The sequence below is a fragment of the Camarhynchus parvulus genome, chromosome 2 (assembly GCF_901933205.1).
Source record: "Camarhynchus parvulus chromosome 2, STF_HiC, whole genome shotgun sequence".
In the NCBI taxonomy this organism is placed as follows: domain Eukaryota; kingdom Metazoa; phylum Chordata; class Aves; order Passeriformes; family Thraupidae; genus Camarhynchus; species Camarhynchus parvulus.
The window spans coordinates 63,777,965-63,805,755 of record NC_044572.1 but is presented as its reverse complement, the minus strand read 5'-3'; the positions used below and the strand labels follow the sequence as shown (position 1 = coordinate 63,805,755).

Below are 27,791 nucleotides of genomic sequence, written 5' to 3'. Positions count from 1 at the left end.
GTTCTGTCTGACAGAGATGCTAACACAGAACTGTTAATTCAATACTGTTAAAAACTTGTTAATTCAATACTGAATTAACAAGTAAGACATACTGTGAACCTGGAATGTTTCCCATGTTGAAGACAGCACAAGTCACAGCTGAACAAAAACAGAAGTTGCTCCCTCTCCCTGGTGAACTATTTTCCCATTTAATCTGACCTAATTTTAAAAAATTGAAGTAATTTCATAAAATCATAGAATCATAGAATGGCCTGGTTTGGAATGGACCTTAAAGATCTCTGCCCCATGAGCAGGGACAGCTTCCACTAGCCCAGGTGGCTCCAAACCCCATCCAACCTGGCCTTGAACACTTCCAGGGGTGGGTATCCACAGCTTCTCTGGGCAACTTGTGCCAGTGCCTCACCACCCTCGCAGTAAAGAATTTTCCCACGTATCCAACAGAAATTTCCACTTTTTCAGTCCCAGAACTTTGTGTGGAGCAAGTCTCTAATACAAGCAAGCTGAGATGAATTGCCTAAGTGATTATCAAATAGTGACCCATAAAAGATTATGCAGTTATGTAAGGTGCTGGCACTCACTGTGTAGCTATGGCTTTAATTACACTGGCATGGTTTGTAACATAGAACTTGGTGAAATCAATATGGGTAAATGTTTAGGGAAACATAGCAAGTTTTAGCATGATTAGGAAGGAAAATAGGAGGGAAGATAGACATGTGTATGGAGGAAAATATGGCTTTAAACCATCTATTAATTCCTAATAGAAAAGCTATTTTGGAAAACTTAAAATAAATGTAACAAGACTTCTTTCTCTATAATATTTCACTTCTTCCTTAATAAGTTACAGTCTATTTAATTTTTTTTTTTTACCACAAACCATTCAGGACCAAGTAGTATGTAGCTTGTTTTCTTTTGCTTTGTTTTGTTTTGTTTTGTTTTTATGGTTTTTTTTGTTTGTTTTTGGGTTTTTTTGTTTGTTTTTGGTTGGGTTTTTTGTTTGCTTGTTCTTTGTTTTTGTTGTTTCTGTGTTTGTTTTTTGTTTTTGTTTTTTTGTTTCTGTGGCCACAGGTTCTGAAAGCCAGATCAGATCTTAAAGTACAATTACAAGATCTCAGAGACTTCATATAATGCTGCCAGTCGCATGTAAATTTTAGGCTCACCACCAGCAGCATTACACAGGCATAACCATAGTTAGAACTCACTATGAGATTATTCTGGATATTCAAGGTGAAACAGAATCAGTGACAGCAGAGAACAGGGGACTATCAGGTAACAATGTAATGTTTCCTCATGCCCAAATTTTTCAGTTATTAGTTTTTCATTCTTCTGCTTAAAAAATAAATGCCCCACAACTGACCCACAAATTCTGGGAGCATTCAGATTTTCTATTCTGGGACACAGATGACAGAGATGCTGTGACAACACAGCTTGCCAGCACTGAGAAACTCACAACTTAGGCTTTTGATGGCAGAGGGTCTTGTTTCCTTGCTGTGTCAGATTGCCACACAGGGCAGTATTTATAGTCTTCTGCAGCACCAATTCCTTGCTACATTGCTTTCTCTTGTGGGTGTACCAGCTGATGAAACTAAGTAGTTGAATCCCTTAGCAGTTAAATATCCTCTTCCCTAGAAATGAGATTTAGGCAAGAGGAAATGTTTTGAACTAAATCAAAAGAAGGAGGTAAGCACCTAAAAGCTGGTGTCATAATAGTTAAGGTTTAAGGGGAATCTGGAATCTCACCTTAAGCTCTTTAAGTGTAGGTAACGCTGAAAAACCTGATCAGTCACTCTTGAGTGGGGAAACCTTCATGGTCAGTAGGAGGTAATGAACACTGGTGTGCTGTAAATCTGGCTGATGTACAGAGCTACAGACATTGTACCTTTGCTCATTTTTGCTATGCCTTCCAGCATCTTGTTTTCAAGGGTTTTAACCCACTTTTAAAACAGAGGAATCACCCAAGCATTGAAGTTCAGTTCTTTTCTTTGCTCGGGGGATAACAGATCACATCTCCTGCATCATGCTGGAATATTCTAATAATAGGAGCTCTTCTACAGAGTCCTTGGATGACAGTTGTTGGACATTAATCAACAACAAGCTCTTGTCATTGCAAAGTGGTTAATTATTGTTGGGCCCAGCAGCTACAATTCATGCTATTTAGACATTTGTATCTAGTATTTATGATCATGTACAGAGTGAAATTAAATGCAAATGATGGTTAAAGAGATTCTTCATCACTTAAACTATACAGAGTCACCAAAGGATGAGAACCTTCCCCCTTGTTGGGGCAAGCAGCCAGATACAGAACATGAAACTTGAGCCAAAAAACATATGTATGCATTTACATAATGAGAAATGTTATACATTTAGTATGGAAAATGGTACAACTTTCTCCCAAATTAAATTAAATTAATTTAGCCTTTCACTCTGAAACTGATCTGTTTCATCCATCTAAGGAACTTGAAGGACAGATTGGCTCTAAAGCCTTACACAGCTGACTGAGGCAACTTCTTTCTAATAGATGTAACTTCAAGTGGACTACAGAGAAAACAGAACCCTGGTGGTCACAGTTGATAGAAAAGTCATAGCAAACCAGCTGGAGAAAAAAAAACAACCAACTTTTCCACTTTTATCTTAGGGTACACGCGTTTTTTGTGTGGTTGCCTGTTTATTAGTACTGTCTGGTTTAGGAGTTGTGCTTGAACATCTTTATTTGCCTTTTACCTTGGCTTTGTTTGAAGGCAGAGTAACAACAGAACAGCTTCAGCTTTACTCAGGAACGTGGCCCTGGGAAGCCTTACCAGTTACCTAACTCCCTTCTCTGTCACATTCCCTTCTCTTCCCAGGGAGGAAATATGGTGGTGCCTCTGTTGATGCAGCAGTGGGACTATGGCTTCGGAGAATAAGAGTCTTTGGTGATCAGGTAGGGTCCTCAGCATGCCACAAGACCTAGGGGAGAAGGGTTAAACCTAGGAAGTCACCACTAGGGTCAGTTTTGGGTGGTGGAGTAGGGAATGTCTGCTGTTCTTCTACAAAACTTCTGGCCCACAAAAAGATTTTTCAGGGTTATTTCAACCATAAAGACAGAGCAGGTTCTTGTCTTCTGGTAGTCAGAACATTCCTTAGGTAGCATTATTTATGATTTTTATGTTATAAGAGGAGGATTTTGTCACAAGTCAGGGGCCTGTTTATAGGCATCTTCAGAGAGCAGTAGCTACTTTTAGGCAATATTTTCACAGCAGCTGGGCCCAGATCACCTCCAGAAGAGAAGCTGAATCTGCTTCGTATGTTCTTGATAACTGCTGTGCTTGCTAGCATATTGTGTCATCGACTGAGCCTTACCTCCATTTGTCTGGAAGCTTGCATATTTTAGAAGGAGCCCAGTTGAACAGCACATCAGGAGAGTGCACTAAGGGTGCACACTGAATTGAGCTCCTGAAGCATTCCAAATGGCCAAATGTCTTCTGATCTCTAGGAAAGATATGTGAGGCACAGGGTGATGAACACACAGTGCAGTAAGGAACTCCTGCAGATCCAGATACATTGAGGATTCAGGAAAGAGTAAGAGCAAAAATTATTTGTCTGCAAAATAACTATGGCACAGGGAAGCCTTAGCAAGTGCCTAATTCTCTGGCACATGGAAAAAATTTCAACACAGATTTGAAAATACTTACTCCTTTATCTTCAATGGCTCTGTTGAATACTACTTTTAGTTTCAATCAGGTATTTTTAAATGGAGATATACTTAGCAGTGTTTAAAAAAAAGGCAAAACAACCCCAAAGATCTATTTAATAATTGGTAACAAGCAGTTATTTTTTGTTCTTCCTCGTTCATCCCACTCAAACCTTTACCTTTTACCAAGATGATAATTTCAAGATCAAAGTAATATTAAGTGTTTTTACAGTGACTTTTAGAGGGCAGAATTCCCCAGCTCCATGGCAAACAGCATTCACGCCCTTCGTAAGCGCTGCAGTCCCGCAGGTTGTCATTAAACGCTTGCGAAGGCCTGGCCTCGGCTGTTTCATGCCATCTGGTGGGTACTTGGAGTTACTACCTCGATGCTTCTAATTTCCGTGGGCTCTTAGTAACAGCTAAACGAGAATCACAGAACGCGGAAGGGCTGAGGCTGGCAGGGACCTCTGGAGTCCACCTGGCCCCTGCCCAAACAGGGCCTCCTAGAGCCAGCTGTGCAGGGCCATGGCCATGGGACTCCTGAATTCTCCAAGGAGGGAGACTCTATCGCCTCTCTGAGCGACCTGTAAATGTTGGTCACTTGCACCTGAAAACAGTTTCCTGACGGACAGAGGGAATCTCCTGTGTTTGTTTCAGTGTGTGCCCATTGTCTCTGGTCCTGTTACTGGGCGCCCCTGAAGAGAGCCTGGCTCCCTCCTCTTTGCACCCTGCTCTATTTAAGGAAGTCTGACATCCATTGAAGCTTTTCATAGGAAAAAAAGCTCTTTACCTTTAGACACTTAAATTAAAAACTCACCTCCCCTTTTATGTGTGTTTTACTGTCTGATTGAGACCATCTGTACTAGTGAATATTTGACCCATGGAGGTTTATAGAAATGAACAGGCTAATTCCACCATACACATTTTTTACCTTTTAATATATGAACCAAATTCACGGTTTTCTGTTTTGGTACTGACTTTATGGCATGACCACAATAATAGTGCAGTGTAATGCAGAAACCAAGGGGTATATCTTGTGTGACAGCATGCAGTAAAAAAAACATCAATGGCACCTTAGGGATGCTTCCTTGCTGGAATCAACCATCAAACACCGACGAAACATCAGTCTTGCTGCTGAAAACTTGGTGGCTGCAACTGCTCATGGTTTAGATGACTCATCAAATGACTCTTCGCAGTTTGTTGGCTATTTCTATTCTTAAGATAAACTTGATTTTTCACAAAATGAGTTTTTAACCTTTAATTGTACACAAATTCATGTAAAATAGAAGCAGAACTTTGTTGATTTAGCACTCCTTTGTAATTTTGAATTTAATGACGGTTGCAGGGGACAACAGTCCAATCTACTGGAAATGTATGATACGTATTTTTTATGATGACCAAACTGAACTGACAAAAGGTGGTTATATGTTTGTTGTTGTTGTTATGTGGTTGACTAAGAGTGCTGGATATAATCTATTTTAGAAGTCTCTCTCCTACTTTTTCTGGTGTTCAGTAATGCATTGACTTGGTATCCTTTTCTTCGGTTGAAGCAATTGCCTTGGGTCTGTCCATGCAGGGCCTTCTTCCTTTTCTTTTAAACTTCTGCACTCTGACAAAGGTCTGAGGTGTGCTCAGACTGTCAGGCATGTGTTGTTACTTTACAGGACCTATTTCTGCTAAGTAACCAGTCAAAGCAATGTACTTAACGTGAATGTTAAGGTGAAGGACTAGCCATGAAGGAGTTTGCCTTTAAATATTTAAAGAAGAATCAGATCAGCCTTCATAGACTTTGTATCTGATGGAGGAGTTAAATCCCTCAGAGGAACTATAAGAATTTGCCTCTGTAGTGATTCAGGGTTGTCTTGCTGCTTTCTGTTTATCATCAGGATTTGATACTTGGTTTGTCTCTTACCTCCAAAGCAGTAAGTGGCATCCTGCTGCTGCATAATGCCTTGTTCCCTCTTTGATGCTGTATGAAAGAAAAAGTCAGTATTTCAGGCCAGAATGGTCCAGAAGGAGATTATTTGTGGAACACACTACAATTATGATTTAAGGAATAAACAGCCCTTCTACAATCCTTTTATCATGGCAAGTATGCAATACCCATTTTTCAGAGATGAGGCACATCCAAGTGACATCCGGAATGGACCAGCTGTGATTGAAGCCATATAGAGAAACAACAGGAAAAGCTAAAAATAGAAGGCAAACCATACCAACTTGCACTACATCATGATCATCTCCCTAGACATAATCCCTGGAAAATACAGGGGTACCTAGAAGTGAGAATCAGGAAAAGCTCAATTTGCTGTCTGTCACCAAAGTTATGTGCATGACACTTCAGGTCTATCTGCCAGCATACAGAATATGCTCTACTCACTGTGAGGTGGATTATGGCAGCAAAAGTGGTGATATTTTAGTGAAATGGGAGGAGGAGCTACTTTTTCTACACCGCAGCTTTTGAAACAGCGTTTAAGGAAGAGAAAGTCTGTAGGCCAAACAGTGCAATAGGTTAAGCTCTGAACAACTCTGTTTTTAAACAAGTACATTTTCCTTTTTATTTCATAAGAAGTTTACTGTTGAAAAATTATATATATTAAAGCAAACACATTATACACATAGGTTAAACATCAGATAGCAAAACTGTAAGGAATGAGCACTACTGGTTGTATTGTATAGGGTTTACAATCAAAGGTATACTTAAAAACCCTTAAGAGTTAATGTAGTTTCAAGGTAAGTTAGGCACAAAATTTAGCTTGTAACTAGCTCTGCAAGCATCTCACTGTGATTTAACTGATACAAAGTATTACAAGTGATCAAAAACATAAATTGACTTTTAAAATTTTTAAAGTTTTATTTGTACTATGTGCTGAAATAGTACAAATGTATGCAATACTCCACCTTTGTTAAAAAAAAAGTGTAGGGACTGTAAAGCAGAGTCAAAGAGCTAAACCAGCCCTTTGTTTGGAATCAGAATTAGTATGGCATAAATTTATGGCTTTGCTTTGTGAACTTATTTGAAACTGAGTAACTCCTACAAATGTGGGGAAAAAAAACCCCAAGATGATACTTTTAATGAACACGATGAGTTACAATACAAATATTTTAAAGTAAGGGAAACTAGCTGGTATCAGATGTGTCTGTCTTTCTTGCCTTTCTGTATAAGATGCAACATAAAATGTGAAATTTTAAAAAGTGAGAGATTGTGTCACCAAAAAAAAAAAAAAGAGAAAAAAAAAAGAAATCTAAGGAGAAAAAACCTTCAAGTAATTTCCTGCAAGGTTTTAGCATTGATGAGGCCGTAGCTTAGAACGAATTACTAATTTGCAAGAAATGAGAAGGCAGCAGCAAGTCTGTGAACCAGAGTAAAATCTTCACAGAAAAAAATGGGATCTTCTAAATATGCATATTAAAAACATTTTTTATTAAACTACCAGATTTTTTTTTCATTTTCATTTTTTCATGTATTGCTGTGGTGAAAGTTGTCCTTTTTTGCTTGTTTGAAACGAAACACATTATGATTGCCACAGAACTGCAAGAAATTGCATACTTTCTACAGGTACATTTTTACTGCATCATACAGGAATTGCTTAATAGGCAAAAATAAACACCTTAAAGTCTTAATGCTGTTTTTGATTAGCAGAAATACAAAAAGGAATGCACTGAAGCAAGATGATTTAAAAAAGTGTATCATGCAGTACGTTGGCTTAATGTATACAAAATTTCAAACTAATGATGTGATGGGAGGGTGGGGGGGTTAACCTATTGCATTCTTATTCAGAATTAAAATTGTATGTGAAGGCAAACTGTGTGGAGACGTGACCAGAACCGGGATGCCTAACAAAAGGGTGTCAGATGTGTTATTGTTCCTAGCATGCAGAGCTACTGCTTGAAGGCCTATGACAGCAGCATGAACTCCTGCTACCTCTAGTTCTTTACATTACTGCTTTGCGTGTGCTGGCCGCAGTCTGGCCGCAGTCAGCAAGTGCTCCATGGTGTGAGGAAGTCAACCCACAATCTCTGCAGGTTCAGTGACCAACTTAGATCCATCCCATGCTGTCTTGAACTGTTCAGGAACCGGAAATTCTTTCTGGTAGGAAACAAAAGCAACAATGATGGTTGAACAAACAGGGGATAGCTCATGAAAACTGGTGGAATACTATTAGTTCTACATGACTGCGAAAGCATTGATAGCTCAGACATGCCAGGATTAGAGAGAAGCCTTCTTCATTACCCTAGGAAGTTATTTTACAATGCCACACAGGAAAAAGCCTGATTGCTACCCAGTTTCAAATAGCCTTGGTATGGTATGACTGCAATAATCTCTCTCACACCATTATCTGCATCAACTAAGTAAATAAGCCTCATGTCAGAAATGACTTCAGATTCCATCGATGTCTGGGTTGGAAGACAGTAGAGAGGATTTAGATATGGAGATTAAGCCAGGAGTCTAATTTTAAGGACAAAAGCAACACTGTAATATGGAAGAATAAAATAAAATAAAAAACTCCAGTCATTTTAAGTGTGATACACTTCAAAATAGTCAGCATCCTTTGTGGGGTACATAAAATGAAGCAGAACATCAAATAAAGTGCCCTCCTCTTCTACAAATTCATTGAAATGATGGGAGATGTTGTTGAGTATTTCTCTGTACTGAGTAAACAAAAAATTATGTGAAGAGAAGGTTTTTTTGTTTAGACCTCAAAGAGGTAGCCAGTAATTTCTGATGTTATGGTGATTTTGAGGTGAGACTGAACAAAAGGACTCTTTTAAAAAAAGAAATAAGGTAATATGACCCCACTAAAAATTGTTCCCTTTTTACTTGTCTAAAGCTAGGCATCCAGAAGTCACTTTTAGAAACATGAAGCACAAAAGTTCTCATTACACATTTTATTTCATAAAGCCTAAACCCCTGTACTAAATTCCAGCCCAAAGACTAACAAGAAATTTAAGTTCTGTCTATGGCAATTTCAACTCTGGTCCATTGACGACACCAGGGAACTGTTACGAGCAGACTTTGCCTGCTTGTGTGTGAAGTGACAAGAGCATGACTTTACTAGAAATGCCACTGTGCACAGTAGGAAAATTTTACTAGAACGGGAAAGGAACTGGAAAAATGCGCCAGTTTAAGTGGCTTTTAAGGACATACGTTGAAAATAGTACAAAGTACTACAGTTGCTACCCGTGTATCAATAGCTTTAGAAAAAACAAGTATATTATACTGTATTATTTCACCTGTAGTAGCATTACATTTATCTTAGTTTTAGCCTCATCATCTTCAGAATTAAGTGCTCTTCTGTGAAGGTAATTTCTTTGGGAGATTATGTTTAGATATAAAAAAAGAAGATCAAATGGATAGGACATGAAGCCATTATCCATCAGAATCGAAAGAGAGGACAGAATTTTTGATCTCTGAAATTATTTTGTGCCCCAGAAAATAAGGAATTCTTCCTCCTGAGATACAGGCACATAGAAGTTAAATTGTTTTGGATCATTTTTCGGTGACATAATTATGTGTGTTACATCAGTTTCTTTCCTAGCAGCTTCAGTGCTCTTAACTGCGAAGACTAGTATGAAACAGAAAGGAAATTAAAAAAAAAATCTCACTCACATAATCACCATCCTGGGGGATGAGAATGTTCATCTCAGATGACTTGGCACTCACAATCTCACAATCCAATGACTCCTCACTGAGGTAGATGTGGCAGCCTTCTGTTTTGTTAATAGAAATGGTTGGCACTTTCCCCATCACCTGCAAAATAAAATCTACTTAACATCAAATCTTAAAATGCTAACAGAAATACTGTTAATAAAATCCTCATTGCCTTCTAGGTCTAATTTTGGGCACCAGCACCTGATCTATGTGTCACCTGCCTGTGTGACGCTTTGATTTGATTTGTTGGACACTGAAAATTCTTGGTGGTGGTAACAAAGACCTATACACAACAGCAAACCCGTAATGTACAGTAAGCTTTTAACATAGTTTGATGACAGTACTTCTCTGATTCTCTCTAATTTCAGTGATACTTTTGTGCTGATATTTAGGCAGTGTTCACCTTGCTCAGCAGTGAGTATTGGCTAAGAAGTCAAACATGTCAACTTCAACCCAGTAAGGGCAAAGGAAAGACCCCAGCATAAAGTAGTACTCAACAAGGGATTTGTAATACACTCTGAAGACTTCAAAGCTCTTGCAGCATGCAACAGGAAACGGTATTTATCCTCTTCAGGCAAGCTACAGTTCTGAATATGTACTAAGATCAACTTAATTCAATCTCTAAAACTATTTTGTATGTCTCCTTAAGAGCAAGTACAAGATTTACTTGAGGCGAGGAAGGGAAATCTTCTCTTGTTTACAATTTTAAAGATTGAAAGATATCTTCATGGCCAAGAGTCTGCCTCACGTTTTTTCAGTAAAAATTCCTGCTCCTGCCCTCTCTAGCAAGAATGGCAATATACTCTGGACATCAAAACACCAGAGATTATCCTAAGCCATAGAACAGTGACAGCATGTGACAGAGATGTCCTTGCTAATGAGGGTGTCTCCCATCACTTGATTAAAGAATATCTTTCAACTTCAGTTCCTTAAATGTGGCAGTAAACCAAGTGGTCTGTCCTCTTGCATCCCACCCTTATCCTGAAGTCTGAGCTATGCAGTGGATCAATGCATCTTAAAGTCCCTCTTCTTAAATGGGTTCTTATGCAATCAAGAACAGAAGGAAGGAGTTTAAAAAATTTTGCAATCATCTGGCAAGAAAAAAGATACCACTGAGATAAAGGAGAGACAAGCAATATGGCACTGAAGTCACTGTAGCAAAATCTCTAGGATTAATTTACTGAAATCTGTTGCCTTAACATACCATGTATTTGGACATTATGAACTCAGGTCTTCAAATTACTGAGAAAACTGAGGTGCTTAACACTTGGCATATGCCAGCCCTGTGTGAGCTGCCTGATTCAAGCAGCATACAGCATATAACCAGATCCTGCCTTCCTAAGTGGATGCCCACTCTGCTCCATGATATACATAGAAGCCTTATGCAATATTCATAGAACATGCTTAATTTTGATTCCAAGAATTTTGATTCTTATAAAAGGTATTTCCACTTTATTTGAGTATTAGCAAGCTGGGGCTTTGCTATTTATTACATACTAATTTTTCAGCTTTCATGAACAGTTTAAGAGGTAATGATTAAAAATAATATAATTATTTTAAAACTGCTCAAATAAATGCCTGGGATCCTTAACTAACTGCCTCCTCTGCTGTAAAAAGACATATAGTGATCATTAATAAAACTGAGTGTTACAGTTCAGAAAATAATGTCAGTCACTTGCATAAAGTTCAACATACAAAAACCCCATCTTGCTCCTATTCCCTGTGGTGGCTGTGACCATTATTTCTGAAGCATGGAGCAGGACTGCCTACATTTAATGTCATACAGCAGGCACAGCCTCTTAAGCAAAAGACCTCACTTTGAAGAGTGGCAGTTTAATGTAATAATTAACATTTCTTTTTCACTCAAAATAATATGTCCTGGAGTCCCTTCTTGTGATTACACTGTGTGTGTCAGACACAAGCCAGTATTAGAGCAGGTAGTTAGACCTCTGTGGAACAGGATGACTGAAGTGCTGTAAATGTCAGGCAGACTGTACATTTTGAACAGGACAAGTGTCTCCAGTAGAGAGGGCAATGTATAGATTTAAAATACGTGTATTTTCTTTTCATGAGGATCATAAGGAAGCTGATGTCTGATTAAGCCATTTAAAGGCAAATAAGTACACTACTTAGTTATATAAAGTGTCACATCACTGGCCAGGGAGATTTTTTGAAATCCCAGCACCTACTTTTACATTATAGCATTTAGTTGTCCTTTGACAGCCTATTTGAACATTTCCATTGAGAGGATAAGAAAAGAAAAAAAATCCTGTGCACTTAGAAGTCAATTAGCTAACTGCTAGAATTTCTTCTATAAGCACCACTGAACTTCCAAGTGCTGGGAGTTGCTTAGCATGAAAGCAAGCAGATCAGGGACAGAAGTAACAGTTCTGCCAGTGTACAGATCTCAGCTTCACCAGAACCAGAAGGCACTGGGCTACGGGAGGTTGGTTCAGTGATAGTAAATCATTTTCACAAGCCTTTTTTAAAAACATCAGCAGAATTTAGAGCATATAAAGATCCATTTGGATACTTCTTACTTTTGTTGTGCTCTGTGAGTTTTTAAAATCTCTTGTAGTTACAAGAGATATATGTTGAGCTCTTCCCCCTCCCACTTGTTCTAGGTCTGTCTTCATCTTTCAATTGGATATTTACCTGAATCTGAATATCCCTGGAGTTGATCACTTCCACAATTCCCACAACATTGTCAAACACAAGGCCAAACTTCTTACAGTTGTCTAAAATAAAAGCAATCATAAATAAGAAAGGCAAGACAAAAGCAAATACATGCACACCTGCTACATTAACTATGAAAATTCCCAGTCCTGCACTGCCTAGCTGAGTAACTTTCGTAATCAATCATTAAAGTGAATGGAATGATTCAGATGAATTATTAATCACATAAGTCAGTTTTTTCAAGATTGTCACTTGAAGCCCAGCTGAGCTACCCACTCACCAATAGTAATTGAGTTGATTTTTCCTTTTATCTGAAGTGTAGATTTGTTACACTTAAAAATATAGGCCACTTGCTTGAGTTCAGTGTTGTTAATGACCAGGTCATTCTTATCCTCTTGATATTCCTATTTCAAAAGAAAGTTTATTTAATTGGTTGTCTTTAACTAACAGTCTTTAGCTAACAGTCAGACAGAGTTTAGTACAATTTATCCTCGAGTCATTGCATCTTCAGTTACAACAGAGCAATATCCTTCCTGTGGCTTAAAATCCTAATCAGCTTGGTGACCAGGTATCTCACCTAACTGACCCTTAGATGACACTGTATCTTTTAGAGCTGCAGAGCTGAAGAAGTTAGCACAGACAGTGATAAAATCCATTAATTTTGCAGCTAAGATGTTATGCTCACAACAATTAAAAAAGGCACTCATGAAACTGCTGTTTGGCTCCCATCTGATTCAGACTGAAGAACAGAGCAAGTTTTTCTTTCCCAAGTGTTATATAATATTCTGAACACATACAGGCATTACCATATACAATAATGGAGTAATAGGCAAATAAACTTCCTTTCACTGGGCTTAAAAGAACAATTACACTCCATGGATGTCCAGGAAAGCCTAGGGATCCACAAGGAAAGTTCCAAGTAGTAGAACCATAACAACACAGACAAACAGTGACTGCACCTTATGCAAACTGGACTTCACTGTAATAGACACTGACTGTGTATATCACCTTCTGCATGACTAAACTTCATGTTCTTTCTGCTCTCTCTTAACCAACACAGTCACATCAATTTTCATTCATAGATTCTTTGGTATATGCCTACATAAATTAATACCCAAACTTTAAACAAATCTCCTTTTTCCATCTGTAGATTGGTCAAAAGGAAAACACTCCTCTACTTTTAAGCACAGAAGGCATGCTTGCATGGAATGGGCAATGAAATATAAATGTATAATTCCATTGGCTAGGGAAACTGGAGAGTGTGGTCTACGATGACTGTTCTCTCTCATTCACAGGAATGGCCTGCAAAACGGGATTTTAATTGGTGTTCTCTAATAGACTTGTTTCTGGGGCATTGTCTGATTTTGCAAGGAATTTATATGCCAGTTCTGATGTTCTCCAGTGAGATGAATTAATAAGTGATTCTCAGAGACGAATTAACTTAAGATCCTACAGAATAGTAAAAGTTGGAACTGTAGCAATGCAGAGAAATGGAAGACTCAGCCCATTTCAGTTGCAACTTTGTTTTGTTGCATGTGAATGACAGACAAGATGTTTCAGCGCTCCTCCCGGTTTGCAACGTGCAAGGTGCAATTCAGAGGTGTGACTGGAACTCACCACTCTCCACTTCTTTCCCTCTAGCTCCAAGACAGGGGCATGGTTCTGCTGTGGGGAATTCTTGGGAGAGGTAGGACTTGGAGTATGGCTTTTTGTTGGAGAACGAACAGGTGGACCTTGGGCACGTAGGCTGGGGTTCTTGTGAGTCTTCTGGTCATCAGAGACATGTCGAAGCCCTATAAAAACAAAAAGAAAGGGCGCTAGTGAAAGAGAGTCTATTTTCCAATCCTTACAGTGCTCATATTGAAGCATGAGAAGTTTGTTTGTAATTGTGTTATGTTATTCTCTGAAATTACTTTTTAAAAAAATTTCCTCAAGGTTTACCTGGGTAACGACCTGAAGTGTAACTGCTGACATACTTTTAGCAGATCATATAAAAACCCTTCTACTGTGGATGGGCTCTTAGTATTTTCAACAGAAAATCCCACAATGTCTTCTAGGTCCCTCTCTGTCTCTAGCAAGCTCTGAGAGCTTGTTGTATTATGTTTTTCCCTTAGAGTTTCTAATTTATGACAATATTTGATCTATCCCTGCAGCATTAAATGCAAATATCAATCATATGTATTTAAATTCACAGATATAGACTTAAATTACAGCTGTCCAATATTAATACAAAAAGCTTTATTTCACCTGGCATGTAAAGACGTTTTGACACAGGTTTGTATACTCAATGTGAGTCAGAAAGAGGGATAAAACTTCATTGCAATTGCAACTTAAGAGGCTGACCAGCTACTGGGGGCTGAAGATATCCAGCTTGGCTGCCTTAAAATTAAAAGGATACTTCTAAATGGTGTGAATGTCAGGTATACTGAACTTATTTGGGCGCTGTGGCTTCTAAAGGTGGTTTTGGAGCAGCCTTCTCCACCAAACCATTGCAAGCCTCAGAAGGATCTGAGCTGCTAGAATGTAACTTAAAAATGCCGTGAAATCTGTGAGGTGCTGTAAAATGTAACAGCTCTTGATGTAGTTTGACTTCTGGATCACAATTCGATTTCTTTTCTCCTGACCTTTGGTAATTGCCTCTCCCTGGTTGAGCTGTGCAAAGAGGGCTGAGCGGGATGCAGTTCCTTCGTCCTTCGCGGTTTCCGTATCGAAGATGGGGGGCGGTCCCGGGGGCGGCGGTGGCGGAGGTGGCGGGGAAAGGCAGGAGCCGCTGGTTAGAACAGATCGCATGGACATGGGGGATGCAACAGGACCCTGTTGAAGACAGAGGGAAATAGTTTACACACAGTGTTTCAAGGAACATAGTATCACAACAGCTCTTATTTATTAACATCCTTGAATGCTGCGGGTTCGGGTGACTCTAGAAAGCCACAGGCTCAGGAGAATTTCTGGCTTCATAATCGAATATAATCCTATGAATCCTTCCCTGCACCTGAGCAAGCACAGCTAGACTAACAGCCCACAGTCTACCCTTACTGCAGAACGACTCCACCTAAAATATTTGTCTTAAACACTTTTAAGGGCTGATGTTAAAAATCTTTAACAGTAACTATTCCATAATTTATTACAGGGTTTACTTACGCAAAAAGGAAAATGTCTCATTTTTTTTTCCAGATAAAGAAGATGTTTTGGTACAACACAAATAACTGAGAGGTTCATGAATTATCAGTTATACATAGGGAACATGATAAAATGTATGGAAGATGTAAAATGCTATCCTTTAAGCTATTCAAGTTATCTGTAAAGATTCAAATACCACAGAATGTAAAACTATGGTGATTCAAGTATCTTGATTCTGAAATTCAATTTTTGAGTTCTTAGTTCAATTTCTTAAATTATTTTTTCCTTTTTTTTCAGTTGCAGGAGATCACAGCACACAAGTTAGGAGTGAAGAGGGCCTTGACAAAGTAAGTAACACAATCTTTCTTTCAGTTTGCATCATCAAAAGTACGTATTTTAGTCTGAATTACAATTCTTACACAGAATGTTATAAAAAAGACAGAAAATACTAATAATTATCTGACTAAATTTTTGTAAGAATGCCCTAACATCCTAATAATAGATGTTAGACAATCTAAGAATCACTTTTACTATCCTGCCACTGAGTGTCACTCTGATCCAACCTCTGAATCACAGAGGGAACTTCTAAAAGAACTATTGAGAAAATTAGTTCTTGGTTCTGATGAGTTCAGGTAGCTACAGAGATACTGTGCATTGCAGCAGCAAATATTAATGGGTGGGCAGGCACAATGGGAAAATTAGAGCGACTTACGGAGTTACAGCTCCTCTAACTGGCTACCTTTGTTAAGAGATACAGGTTGTTACTGCGTCCTGGTAATCCATCCTGGAAATAGATTTTGCTTAGCTGGCCTCTGAAGATATTTTTAACCATTTGTAGTACTACTCTTTCTGCTTTCCACTAAACTGAAACAGCAAAGCATTGAACTGATTCATGCATCTCACGGGAGTGGAAACTACAGCTGTTTTTTAAAAAGTAAAACTTGTTCTGGCCTGTAATCCCAAATTGATAACAGGAAAAGGTCTGAGGTCCACATGCTCCTTTCTAACTTACTCTTCAGATATACTTTAAAAACAAAATAAAAGTCCAAGATCTCCTAAGGGGATAAGCTCTCTTCTTGTTATTAAATCTTTTTGATCAAATGTAAAAAAATTAGAAGAGTCTCCTTTTGGAACCAATCATACTTTATTGTCAAGATATACTGGAACTAAAGTCGACTGCTTTTAGAGACATTCAAGTGTTGCATGGATACATTTAACTCAGAGCTTCTGCTTACATACTTCGTTATTACAGGTCAGTGTTTTAGGCTGGGGACAACTTCTTCACTGGGCCCTGAGTTTGTAGTGCCTGTTCCCTGCCTCTGCTAATACCAGTGAAGTTACCTGCAGCAGAGTCAGCAGAACTATGAATTATTGTAATTAAAAAAAAAAGAGGAATATAAGTGGATTTAGTGGTACAATCAGTTATTGCTGCCTGAGGTGCAATACAGATCTTCCCCTTCTGTTGCCTGCAACCATAGCAACTGAATCCACTATGCCCTGGTTATCCACAATTATGAACACTGCATTTGCAGGGCTTTTTAAAACACTCAGATACTCAGAAATGGCACTCACAATTCACTGTGTGAACATGCAGTTATGAATTATGTATACTTTATGAAAGGCAATTAATTGCAGTACTGGTAGTAACTAATAACTTTTAGTCTGAGACGAAAATCCACTTGCCAAATTCCAGACTGACATCTGATTTCTCAAAAATACCTCCTGCTTCAACCTGCCTATCAGTACAGTGCTGTAATTTTCCAGAAAACTTGTGTAAGACTCACATATGGACTTAGAATTAACACCGTCTAAATTGTGCAAAGGCTGCAAAGATGCATTAGAAAAAAATTTCTGGAAGCTGTCTGGGTATTCTGCGTATAACACGGAATGGTAGGTCATTCTGGCAGTTTCTTTGCTTCAAGTGTCAAACTCAAGGCCATCACAGACCAATGCAGGACACTCTGGGCTAAAATAATTCTGCTGAGTAGTGTATCAAAGGCAGTTTCCCAAATGGCAACTGAAGTATGGGAATATCCATGTAATGAGATGGAAGTAAAACTCGGAAAGGTTTATCTATGGAAGTGGGTCATCTCTCTCCCAGAACTCTGAAAGAACTTCCTTGTCAAAGTACAGATAAAAGAAAGGATTTTAAACACATCAGTTAAGTTTGGACATGGTTTTGTATGACTGGAGATTCTTGTTATATTTATTTTCAAGAAACCGAAGATGTAGGAAAGGATCTGGGAAACTAGGAGCTTTTTTCCTTTTAGTGCAGTACTGATGAAAAAACAAGTCTACTCAAAAATCTCAATTCTTGACCTGAGCAGCTAAGATATTCTAGCCCTTTTAAATGGGTTTCAAAAGTAAGAAAAAAATGTATTCATTGCACTCATGCTGCCCATCTGCCTCTTCTTTTCTTTACAAGCCTGGTCCCTCCACCAAAGTCAGTGGTTATCTCCACTGAGCACAAAAGATTTTGAGTTGGATCTAATTAAGAACATAGAAGCTATCACAAGGTAAAGACACCTAAGGTTCTGTCACCCTTCCCACTTTTCCTCTTAATTTTGTGCAATCATAGAAATAAAAGACAGACTGAACCCTGGTTGTTAGCCTTTCTCCTGCATAGCAAATCTTGTCTAGTTTAAGACCTGAGTTACAGATACACAAGCTAACTGATATTGTAGCATGCTATTTTCAACATCTAGGGCCATTCTGGAAACTGCAAGCAATTTCAATCATAAATTAGACCAGGCAAAATTGAAGGATAAATCACAGGAAAAAAGGTCTCTGGAGTACATGGTTTAACTGCTCCACAGTAGATCTCCCATCTTACAACATGGACTCCAGTAGCACCATCTCCCATTGAAATAAATTGGCATGGAAAAGACAGACAAGTCTCAGTAACGAGAGGGTGCAAAGACCTGCTGGGAAGAAGGGTACAGTCTAACTCTGGCTACAGTCTTCTTTTCTTTGCCATTTTAATGTACCTACCAAAATCAAACAAAAATTCAAATGAGGTGAAATTCTTTATGGGAGAGTGGCTCAGGGAAACTCTCAAAAGGGGGCAGAAAGCGCCAAAGTGAACTGGAAATGCAGAATACACATTTCACTTCTTGCATTCCCTGCATGCCAGGAAGATGGGACCTGTGCTGCACTCAGACACACTGATGGAAAAGGCAACTTAAAAATCAGCCAAGTGAAGTAGCTCCAGGATTTTTTTTTAAATTCGTTTTGACATCTATTAATAAATGAACCTCCAAGTTACCAACCTCAGTCACCGACAATTACTTTCCTGTCCTTAGTTCCTCTTCTAAGACAACTTACACCCTCAGGCTCTAGAGTATTTCTGAACCAGGCTCTTAAACTGTTCTGGTATCTGGTAATACTTGTGTATAGTCCTATCCAATTTCAACAGAAGTTCCCTTCACAAAGTCCATTCATTTCTGTTCTCTATAGGGTGGTGTTTGTGAGAGCTGCTGGGAATAAAATAGCATGTTACATGCCCACAAAAGTTCATCTATCCTAAAGCAGCAGGTGCTTAGCAGCTTTGCTATTTGCAAACAACTCTTCAGATTAACTTCACGCAGATGTTAACAACAGTGTGTCTTTACATAAAAAGTATTAGGAGCCATTTGGACCAGTGAAGGCGGTTGTTTGCAAGCTGCCTTTCTTCCTCTTTTATTTCAGCTGTTTGCCCCGGCAACAGCTGCTGCTCTCAGTGCTGTGGTGTCTGCAGGCACCACATCAAGTTACACTGATTGCTGACTGCTCCATTAACATATTCGTGTGGTCATTTTTCCATCATTTACAAATATGTCCCTAGTGAGAATTAGCAGGGGACGACAGATAGAGCTGTCCTTACTTTGTGCAAATGTAACACAAAAGTAAGCTGTAACTTTTAACCTGGTAGCTTTGCATCATAGTGAACTTGAGTACTTTGAAATGTGCTCATGGAGCTTTTTGAAATGGAGGAAAATGTAAATCTCTGAGTAAGGTCCTATCAGGAACAGGAGATGCAGGCCCTGTGAACATGTACTAAGAGCTCTGTAGGGGATAAAACATTCCAGAAATTTCCCCTCAGGGCTGTCTTCAGCTTCCACCCATGCTCTAAATGGGGTGACAGGAATGGGTCAGGGTTTGCTCCTTGCTGGATAGCCCCAAGCCATCTGCAGAGAGGCCCAAGGGCCTCCCATTGACTGTGGCAGAGAAGCTTCCTTTAGCAACAGTGTCTGATGCTGCTCACAGCAGTGGGTCTGATAAATGCCACTGTGCAGGGTTTGCAGGATTGTGGTACAGCCTCAAAGTATGTCATATTTCTACCTTCATCTTGTACAACTGGCAGAAGGGTGAGGTACACTTCTTTTTCTCACCTAACTGCCTTACTTGAAGAAATAAATTATTGTTTATGTTGAGATAGCTGCCTCGTTGAAATTCTCATTTAATTCCCTTGAAATTACTGCAGAGCTGAGTGAAGCCCTTTGCTTTTGAGAAGCTGGGCCTTGTTAAGCACATTTCTCCGAAAGGCTTCCTTCCCCTGGAGCACAGGGCAAAGCCAATCTTGTTAGAGAAATAAAATGCTGTTCAGATATAACACAAGTGCTCTGGATGCCATACTGTCACTAATTTTCAGTGGCCATATGCAGCTTGACATGTCTTCAGGTCTGAGCCCAGCTACCGAGAGACAGTAAGAATTTCTTTTTATGTCCTATCACAGATGTTACTATTTCCTGAGCTATTCTTGCTGAACAGCTCCCTGGGTTAGCCTTCCATGTCACTGTTACTATATTTGTAGAAGTGCAGCAGCAAGGACCCCAGTCAGAGGCTCTTATCTCTGGGGATATGAGGGGCTTACGTGCCAGACCCTGTACAAACACCCGCAGTGTTCCTCTGTGTTTATCCAGCTTTCAGCTGACACAGTGCAGCATGGACACTGAGGGCAACAAGGTTCTTGTGCTGGGAACCTGCTGGGGAGCATGTGACACGATGCATTTCTTGTAGCTGCAATGGTTGATTTTACTCTGAGCCAGAAGATTATAGCATCTACATAATCCATTTAAATAAATTATATATGCATGTGTATGGTATACAGTACCCATTTTGTTGGTCATTCCTATTAAGAGGTAAGTATCTATTTGCAGCTGAAGCAACAGGTGGCTTAGAGAGAGGTCATGAAATCTCTCCCTTAATTTATTGAAAAGGCATCTTTTCATGGCAGCAGACAAACAGGAATCCTAATGGGGAATACATTCTTCCCTCCCCCCCAAAAAAAAGGAAAGGAAGAATATCCCTATTTTCTCCCCCTTTATAGTAATCCTAGTTTCACACCTAAAATGATTACAGCATTCTGTATTGTTCTTTTCATACATATGCACAGCCAAAGACAAGAATTGTGAAGCTCAAAATATCACATATCAACCTCTGGGAACAGGTGGACTGTGACTCAGAGGCACAGAGCTCTTGTTAAGGTGTTTTTTGTGTAAAAGTAGCTTAGCACAACAGTTCTATTACCTACTCTATTTAAGCCACCTGTCTGCAAGGAGTTATGCTGTCCAGAGAGCTGCAATTTACTGGATGGAACAGCTGACTTACAGGGCCTGTAATCTTTGTCAGTTAAAACACAAAGCAACAAAAACCCGGCTCCGTTCTTTTCTTGTTACTGAGTCTCAGCAGAATTATTTATCTGCAGAGTTTTGAAGCTTTGCAGCCCCCTGTAATATACTTTTGCCATTCATCACCTGTTCAGGACTTAAAATGATGCTTACATCTTCAGAGTTACCCAACCAGAAATGTTTTATTCAGCCATGGTCTTCTAAATCATTTGAGAACTGTATGATAATGTAATTGCCAACAAGTAATGTGCTCCAACAGGCAGATTCAACCATCTTTTACTTATAGAAAAGTTTGGTTAAAAACAAGACCAATCCCTTTAGCAAGATAGTGAAGTTTTAATAGATATACCTTTCCTTTTCTCTCTTGCACACTTTCAATTTTCTATTTCCTTTCCCTTTTCTACTGGAACTAGGCTGCAGGCCTCGCCCAGGTTTTCCCTTAACATGTCTGAATGGTGCTTGGTCCAAGTTAAGAGAATACAATTGACCTGTAGTAAAGACAAATATTTTCACCCACTGTTGGAATAAGAGAGTAAAAATACTTTCTTTCAAAGGGACAGGGATGCGATTGATGCAGTCTCTACCAAAGAGGCAATTATTGTAGAGGTGCCAGGATAGCCAGTTTTTTAATTGACTCTGTACCAAAAACCAGAACACTGCCTATTCTCTGAGAAAGAAACACTTGCAACTAAAGGATGCAATTTTTTCAGCAAAAAAATATAAGGGAATAGGGAAGGGGAAGGGTAGAGAAAGGAATGGAAGGTATACAGAAAAGGAGAGAAAAGGCTGTCACTGAGAAAAGCTGAGCACTGTAGAAATGTCTACATATTATCTGAGATACAGGCACCTAAATTGGTGTATCTGTGCTGCCCTTCCTTCTATCTGAATAAGGCCTCTGGGATTGCAGTCCTGGATGTGGCTGGAATTTGGCATAACAGTTTTGACCTTTAGCTTTAGTGAAGTGGCTCAGACGATGGCTGCTTGATAAGTAGGTCAAACTAAACACAGCACAGAAGAGATACTGGACAGATAATAGGAGGCTTTTGCCTGCAGAAGTTGGTCTTTTGCAGCCTGTTCACATCAATATGTACAGAGATGGTGTATTACAGGAAAATGTTTTGATAGAACATGAGAAAGGCAGGGCCAATTTATAAGAAAATGTCTGGAGGTAATTATTTTAGACTAGAATAAAATGCCCAGGTCTGCACTGAGACTAGGATAATTGCACTCAATAAGGCTAATGTAGGAATTATGATGGTACTTCTTGGTGTGGAGCTTGTGGAGATTTTCAGCTTTTAAAGAATGTTTTTAGAGTACTATCTAAGGAGTAATAAATGTTTTTTAAAATGCTTTTTCAGGGAAAAAAAAAGACTGGAAGATACTGGCTTCAATGGAAACAGGATTTAAATAAATCTCAATTGCTTTTAAAGATGTACAGACTTCATCCTAAGTTGTTTTGATTTGTAAAGGGGGAGAGGATTTCACTTATCACTTGAGTGAAATTCTGTATTCTGCTGGTAAAATCTATCCTAAATTACTACTGTATAGAAAGAACAAAATGTTAAGTACAGATCCACCTGCAACTGAAACATTCAAGACAATTATCTTTGAGCAAGATTTGTGTCTTAACACTTATTTGATATATGGAAAACTACAGCAGTCTCTTACTATTACTGGCTGTTTTCTTGCTGCAAGGTTAACCTACAGAAACAGAAGCAGAAGATTCACTTCCCCCAGATTACTCATGCAGGCCTTGTAGCAAACAAACTTTTCATTAGGCATTTGTGAGCTTATATTACAGCTGTTCATTTTTTTGCATCACCAAACAGAAGTGGAGGGTAGAAAGAGGCATGCTTCAACAGAATCCCTTCTTAAGAAAAAAAAAGAAAAAAAGGCACTTGCTCTTTTTATCAGAAAGAACTGAAAAGGGACAGGTCACTATTACAGCTGTGGATTGCTTGTTAAAGACAGAAGGCTGTAGCAAGCAAAAATGACAATTACTGCATAGTTAAAATGCTACCCTGGGCACTTAAAATATTTCACTGTAACAACAACTTTTTCCAAAGACTCACTGACATCTAAGAATGTCATATCTGGTAGCAAATTAAAACACATCTCCATTAGGCTGGTAATTGCTTAGTGTCCCCATTGTCAAGATAGCTAAATTGAGATGTAGTGAGTATAGTGAATGGCCACTCAGCACAGGGTGTAGGAGGCAGAAGGACACTTTACATCCAAGATAATGAACTACAAAATTACACTTTTAAGGAGATACTGTAGACCCATCTGACTTGCACTGACAAGCTTATTTTCTCTGCCATAGGCACAATCAATGAATGAAAATGACTATTTCAGACTACGTTGAAAATACATGGAACTTTTTATTCTCTGGGACAATCCTGCTCACAAACCTATATGAGATACATACTTTTGTTCTGTCAGCACAATACCATCAAATATCCTAACCATATCCATCATGCCTTGAAATGCCAATTTACACAGTCCAGTCTGGTTCTGTACCACCACTCCACATGAGGAGCAAAACAGGTTCAGATGCACAAAAGTCTAAAGGTCCTGAACTACACTATTTCCTTCTACGTGTATTCGTAAATACACTATATTCTTCACTATTTTCTTGGCTTTCTCCTCACACAGTCACACATCTCAACAGAGTGCCCTTAATAAGTAAAATATTGTCACACAACTTGGCAGAACCAAGGTAAGACAGAACTGTGTTAGATCCGAAAATCCATGAACATCTGTTTTTATCACAAACTTTTTATAAAGCAGATAGAGATAAGTATTATCGTCAGAAGTGATTGCTTGAACATTATTTCAACCCTTTGCACCTGTTTTTGTGTCTGTCTTCTAATTTATTAAGACTTTTTTTCTCTTTCCTCTGAAGTGTCTGCCTGTGTGCCTGCTGCCAGAGCCAGGAACACTTTCCTGTATGTACTAGTGATCTGTTCCAAGGCTGGCTGCAGCTGCCCTGTGCAGCTTGGTGGAAGGGTATGGGGGGCTGGAAATGGAACCGCTTTGGGATATTGCATGGACACAAATGTGCACACCACAGTATAGCTTAGTGGGCCAAGCACCTGTCCCCTTTTTGGAAACCCAAGCATAGGAAATCCTCTGATCTAGGCTTATGCTCCTCGGGTTTTGTTGGAGTTCAAGCATTGACAATACAGCTGTGAGAGAAGAAGTAGTTAATATTCTTCCTGACTCTTCACTCTCATTAGAAATATCCAAATGTGCTACTTAAGAGCTTTTTATAGAAACTTCATGGATTGCTTTGTTGACTTCTGTAGATATGAAGGGTAAATTATTGGTATAATACACTTTGAAATCTGTACTCACATGCCCCAAGATATTTCTCTCTTTCTCTCCCCCTCTATAATAAAATACCTTTTTTACACCAATGTCTACCTCTCATAAACATTCCACTTTGTTAACGCCTTGCCAAACTAATGCTTTTTCCTTTTTTCCTTTTATGCATGTAAGTGGAAGCTGCTGTGTGCAATGATTAACAACTGTGTCTGGAATATATCTACAGCCTTTATATATAGATCGCATTTTTTGTCTAGACCCTGCTTCTGCAGACCTTTATGCTTAACTTCACACAATGTGAATCTGTGACTTCCATTCTCACTTTAAAATGTATAACAAAAATGAAATTATCACTTGAGCAGCTCATTACTTTCTGGAATGTATTTCTTACCAAGCTTCATAGAAATATTTCAATAACATTTAAGTGATTTAAACAACCTGCTAACTTACTGGATTCTAATTTTCTTACACACACATTTAGCAAAACTTAAAAAAATATATACATCCATAAAAATGAGTCTGCAATTTAATCTTTCAGACTCGTATCACATAAAGGATAATTTAAATGAAGCATACTTCCAAGACAACTTCCAGATATGAGTGATATCCAAAGTGAAGTGAAATCAGTACTTCACATGCAGTGATGGGCTCATCACTCATGATGGAATGAGCACTGTTGGCAGGAAACTATGCTTAATATAAATAAACAAGTCACATCTAGATTTCAGCAATTTCTTGGACAGCTGAAGACAGAGAAATATAAAGACACAATGGCTGAGGTACTGGTTTTAGGACCAGTCAAACATAATCTGCAACAGCTACCCTTCTGAGTAAGACTACCAGTACTCACCAGCTCTGAGAGCTCCTCCTGTTTGATCAAATGGCTGTAACAAGCCTTTACCTTATAACACTATTTCCATATTTGTGAAGTTCTATTAAAGGTGAAGATTATTCTTTTTCTGTATTAACAGAATGAATTATGTCCCAGATTCTCAGGCTAATTCAGCTAACAGGGTACTACAATTCCTTTTCCTTATGTAATAATAATTTAGAAATCATTAGGTCTTCTCACGTTCACTGATCATAACAGAATAGGATGTACCAAGTGTGAAATTTTGTACTAAATAAAGGAATCATGCTTAATATTTAAATTTTTTACTATAGAAACTTACAACGTAGCTAATAATTACAGTCTTCTAATTTATCCTGTTCAAACACTTTTGCATTGCTTCAGACTAAGATGTACGTGCAGATCACAGTTCTCTCCCGTGTTTGAACCTGCACTCAAAGACTTGAGAACTGAAAGGCCTTGTACAATGCCTCATGAAGGCTATGAAGAGAAAGCTGCAGCCTGTTGCTGAGCACAAGTAACCTACATTCTCTTACATGGTTATAACCTCCAGTGAGGGAGAGAGAAAGCATCTTTTCCAGGTACCATAGAATAAGGGGAAGGTTTGGCTGGAAGGGACCTTGAAGATCATCCAGTTCCAACCCCCTGCCATGGGCAGGGACACCTTTCATAGACCACGTTGATCAGAGTCCCACCCAACCTGGCCTTGAACACTTCCAGGGATGGGGCATCTACAGCTTCTCTGGGAAACCTGTTCCAGTGTCTCATCACCCTCAAAATAAAAAATTTCTTCCTTATATTCAATCTTTCAATTTAAAACTATTGCCCCCTGCCTTGTCATTACTAGCCGTGGTGATGTCTTTCCCAGTCTTTCTCACAAGCCCACTTTATATATTGCAAGGTTGCAAAAAGGTCCCTATGAAGCCTTCTCTTCTCCAGGCTGAAAAAATCTCAACTCTCTCAGCCTGTCTTCACAGGAAGGGTGTTGCAGCTCTTATTCCACGTTAAGCTCCACTTCATAGAATCGCAATGATTTGGACTGGAAGGCCATTAATCTGAAAGTTCTACTTCACTTCCCTATGTTCCCAAGTTCTTAAAACTGTTTGTTTTGAGAACTAAATGGTGACCTGTATTAGTCCTCTGAATAGTCATTCAATTAAAAATAATTATATTTGTGTACACCTAAGAAATTATAAATTTGGTGTGAAAGACTACATGTGCAAGTATATGGTAGGTTTAGGAGATGGTATCAGTAAAGAGCAGGATGATTACATTGTTAATATATTTCAGCAGTTCTCCTAGTCTGGTGATAAACACAAGCACATTATTAAAGTAAAATAGAACACTGTATCAATGTAGATGGTGGACATAAACTCTTACATGTATACCCATCATAAAATTAATTTTTCATGTTTATACCTCTCAGAGAAAAATATTCATTGCTACCATCTCATATGTAACACACAGAAGCAGGTTATATAAGGAGCATAAATAATTAGGTATGCAGTTATATTTACTCTCTCTGTTTCCAGAAGCTATTTCTATATGTCTAACATAATAGTTTTATAAAGCTATACATCTACAAAATTATGTGTCCTTTGTCTTCCCTGTTATTAAATCTCTCTCTTTGTTCAGATTCTTCCCATCATCCTCCTTCTTTCCATGACATGCTCCCTCAGTTTTCCTTTGGTCTGACACGTCCTTCAATTTTTTGCATACCTTCTACAGGCATGGAGAAGTGTGTCTGTCTCTCTTTACCATCTGCAGCTGAGGGTTATGGCTATAATAATCCCAAGTAATTATTTTCTCTTCCTCCAAACATGTACCACAATTGCCTGAACATTTCCACCTATATCTCAACCATTTATTGGCTTGGTTGGGAAATCCATGGACCATGACTTCTGTTTCTGGCATAGATATTTATTTTTCTGGAGCTAACGACCCACATTAGAGGACAAAGAGGTTACTGGCTTTTTATCGTTCTTCTTGAAGAAAGAAAGAGTACTTACAGTTTTACTCCAGGTGAGACCTGTGGTGTGATGCTCTTTGATATAAGCTTGAAGCTCAGACCAGATGTTCAGATACGACTTCACCCAATCAACATGGCGTGTGTCACTGTAAAAACAGAGGCAATATTTATGTGTGAATGTATTTAAAAACAGAGAGCAGTGCTGCTCCTGCTTAAAGCAGGTAAAACCCAATGACTGGCTAAAAGCCATGGACAAATCCATTAGCAGGCAGACCACCAGCCCAGTGCTGCAAAGACTGAAGCTACTACATTGGAAAGCTTCTAGATCCTTCTAGAGGACAAACAAGAGCAAAGGATGCCTCTAGCAGAGAGTGCTTCTTGCTAGAAACGTGTGTCACCATTCTTAGGCTCAAAGTCAACTGAAAAAGCACTAAAGGCACATTGAGCCTTACAGCAGGTACCCAGACACAATTTCAGGGCGCTGAACTTTAGAAAATTAAATACCCATGGATTCTCTAAGATATTCTGGCTGCCCACGTTCAAATGTGGCCAGGGCAATAGTGGGTCATGTTACAGTCATCAGACTAAAATATTTATACATGAAGAATTTTTAAAGTACAAGTCACAAGCTGGCTTTAGAATCTTTATCATTAGTCCTTCAATGGAACTCATAAATGAAACCAGGAAATAATGAAGAGAAAAGCTGCTTGTAAGTTGAAGTCTACAGTTATACCAAATTATTAGTGAATAGTGATTGCTTACAAGGATTTGTGTGTCTACCTTCTATTTATTTCCTTTGGAATTTTATCCTTAATAATGCAGAGGACCTGGGTCAACAGGTTTAATCCAAAGCCTACTGAAGTCAAGGGAGAGCCTTCCATACTTTGGAATACATTGTCTAATTCAGTGAAAAACAGGAAAAT

At 38.8% G+C, this 27,791-nt stretch overlaps 1 protein-coding gene across 3 annotated transcripts in view; it reads right to left on the bottom strand.

The window, feature by feature from the left end:
• Positions 1-6,196: 6,196 nt before the first annotated feature.
• Positions 6,197-27,791, bottom strand: part of CAP2 (cyclase associated actin cytoskeleton regulatory protein 2) — a 70,016-nt gene continuing 48,421 nt past the window's right edge. For all 3 annotated transcript variants that reach the window (XM_030943429.1, XM_030943431.1, XM_030943430.1), the window contains 7 exons: positions 26,909-27,014; positions 14,618-14,807; positions 13,611-13,786; positions 12,274-12,397; positions 11,973-12,055; positions 9,276-9,416; positions 6,197-7,754 (listed from right to left, as the gene is read on the bottom strand). In XM_030943429.1, the coding sequence (XP_030799289.1) occupies positions 7,671-7,754; positions 9,276-9,416; positions 11,973-12,055; positions 12,274-12,397; positions 13,611-13,786; positions 14,618-14,807; positions 26,909-27,014 (904 nt within the window). In that variant the 3' untranslated portion in view covers positions 6,197-7,670. The remainder of the gene's footprint in view (positions 7,755-9,275; positions 9,417-11,972; positions 12,056-12,273; positions 12,398-13,610; positions 13,787-14,617; positions 14,808-26,908; positions 27,015-27,791) is intronic.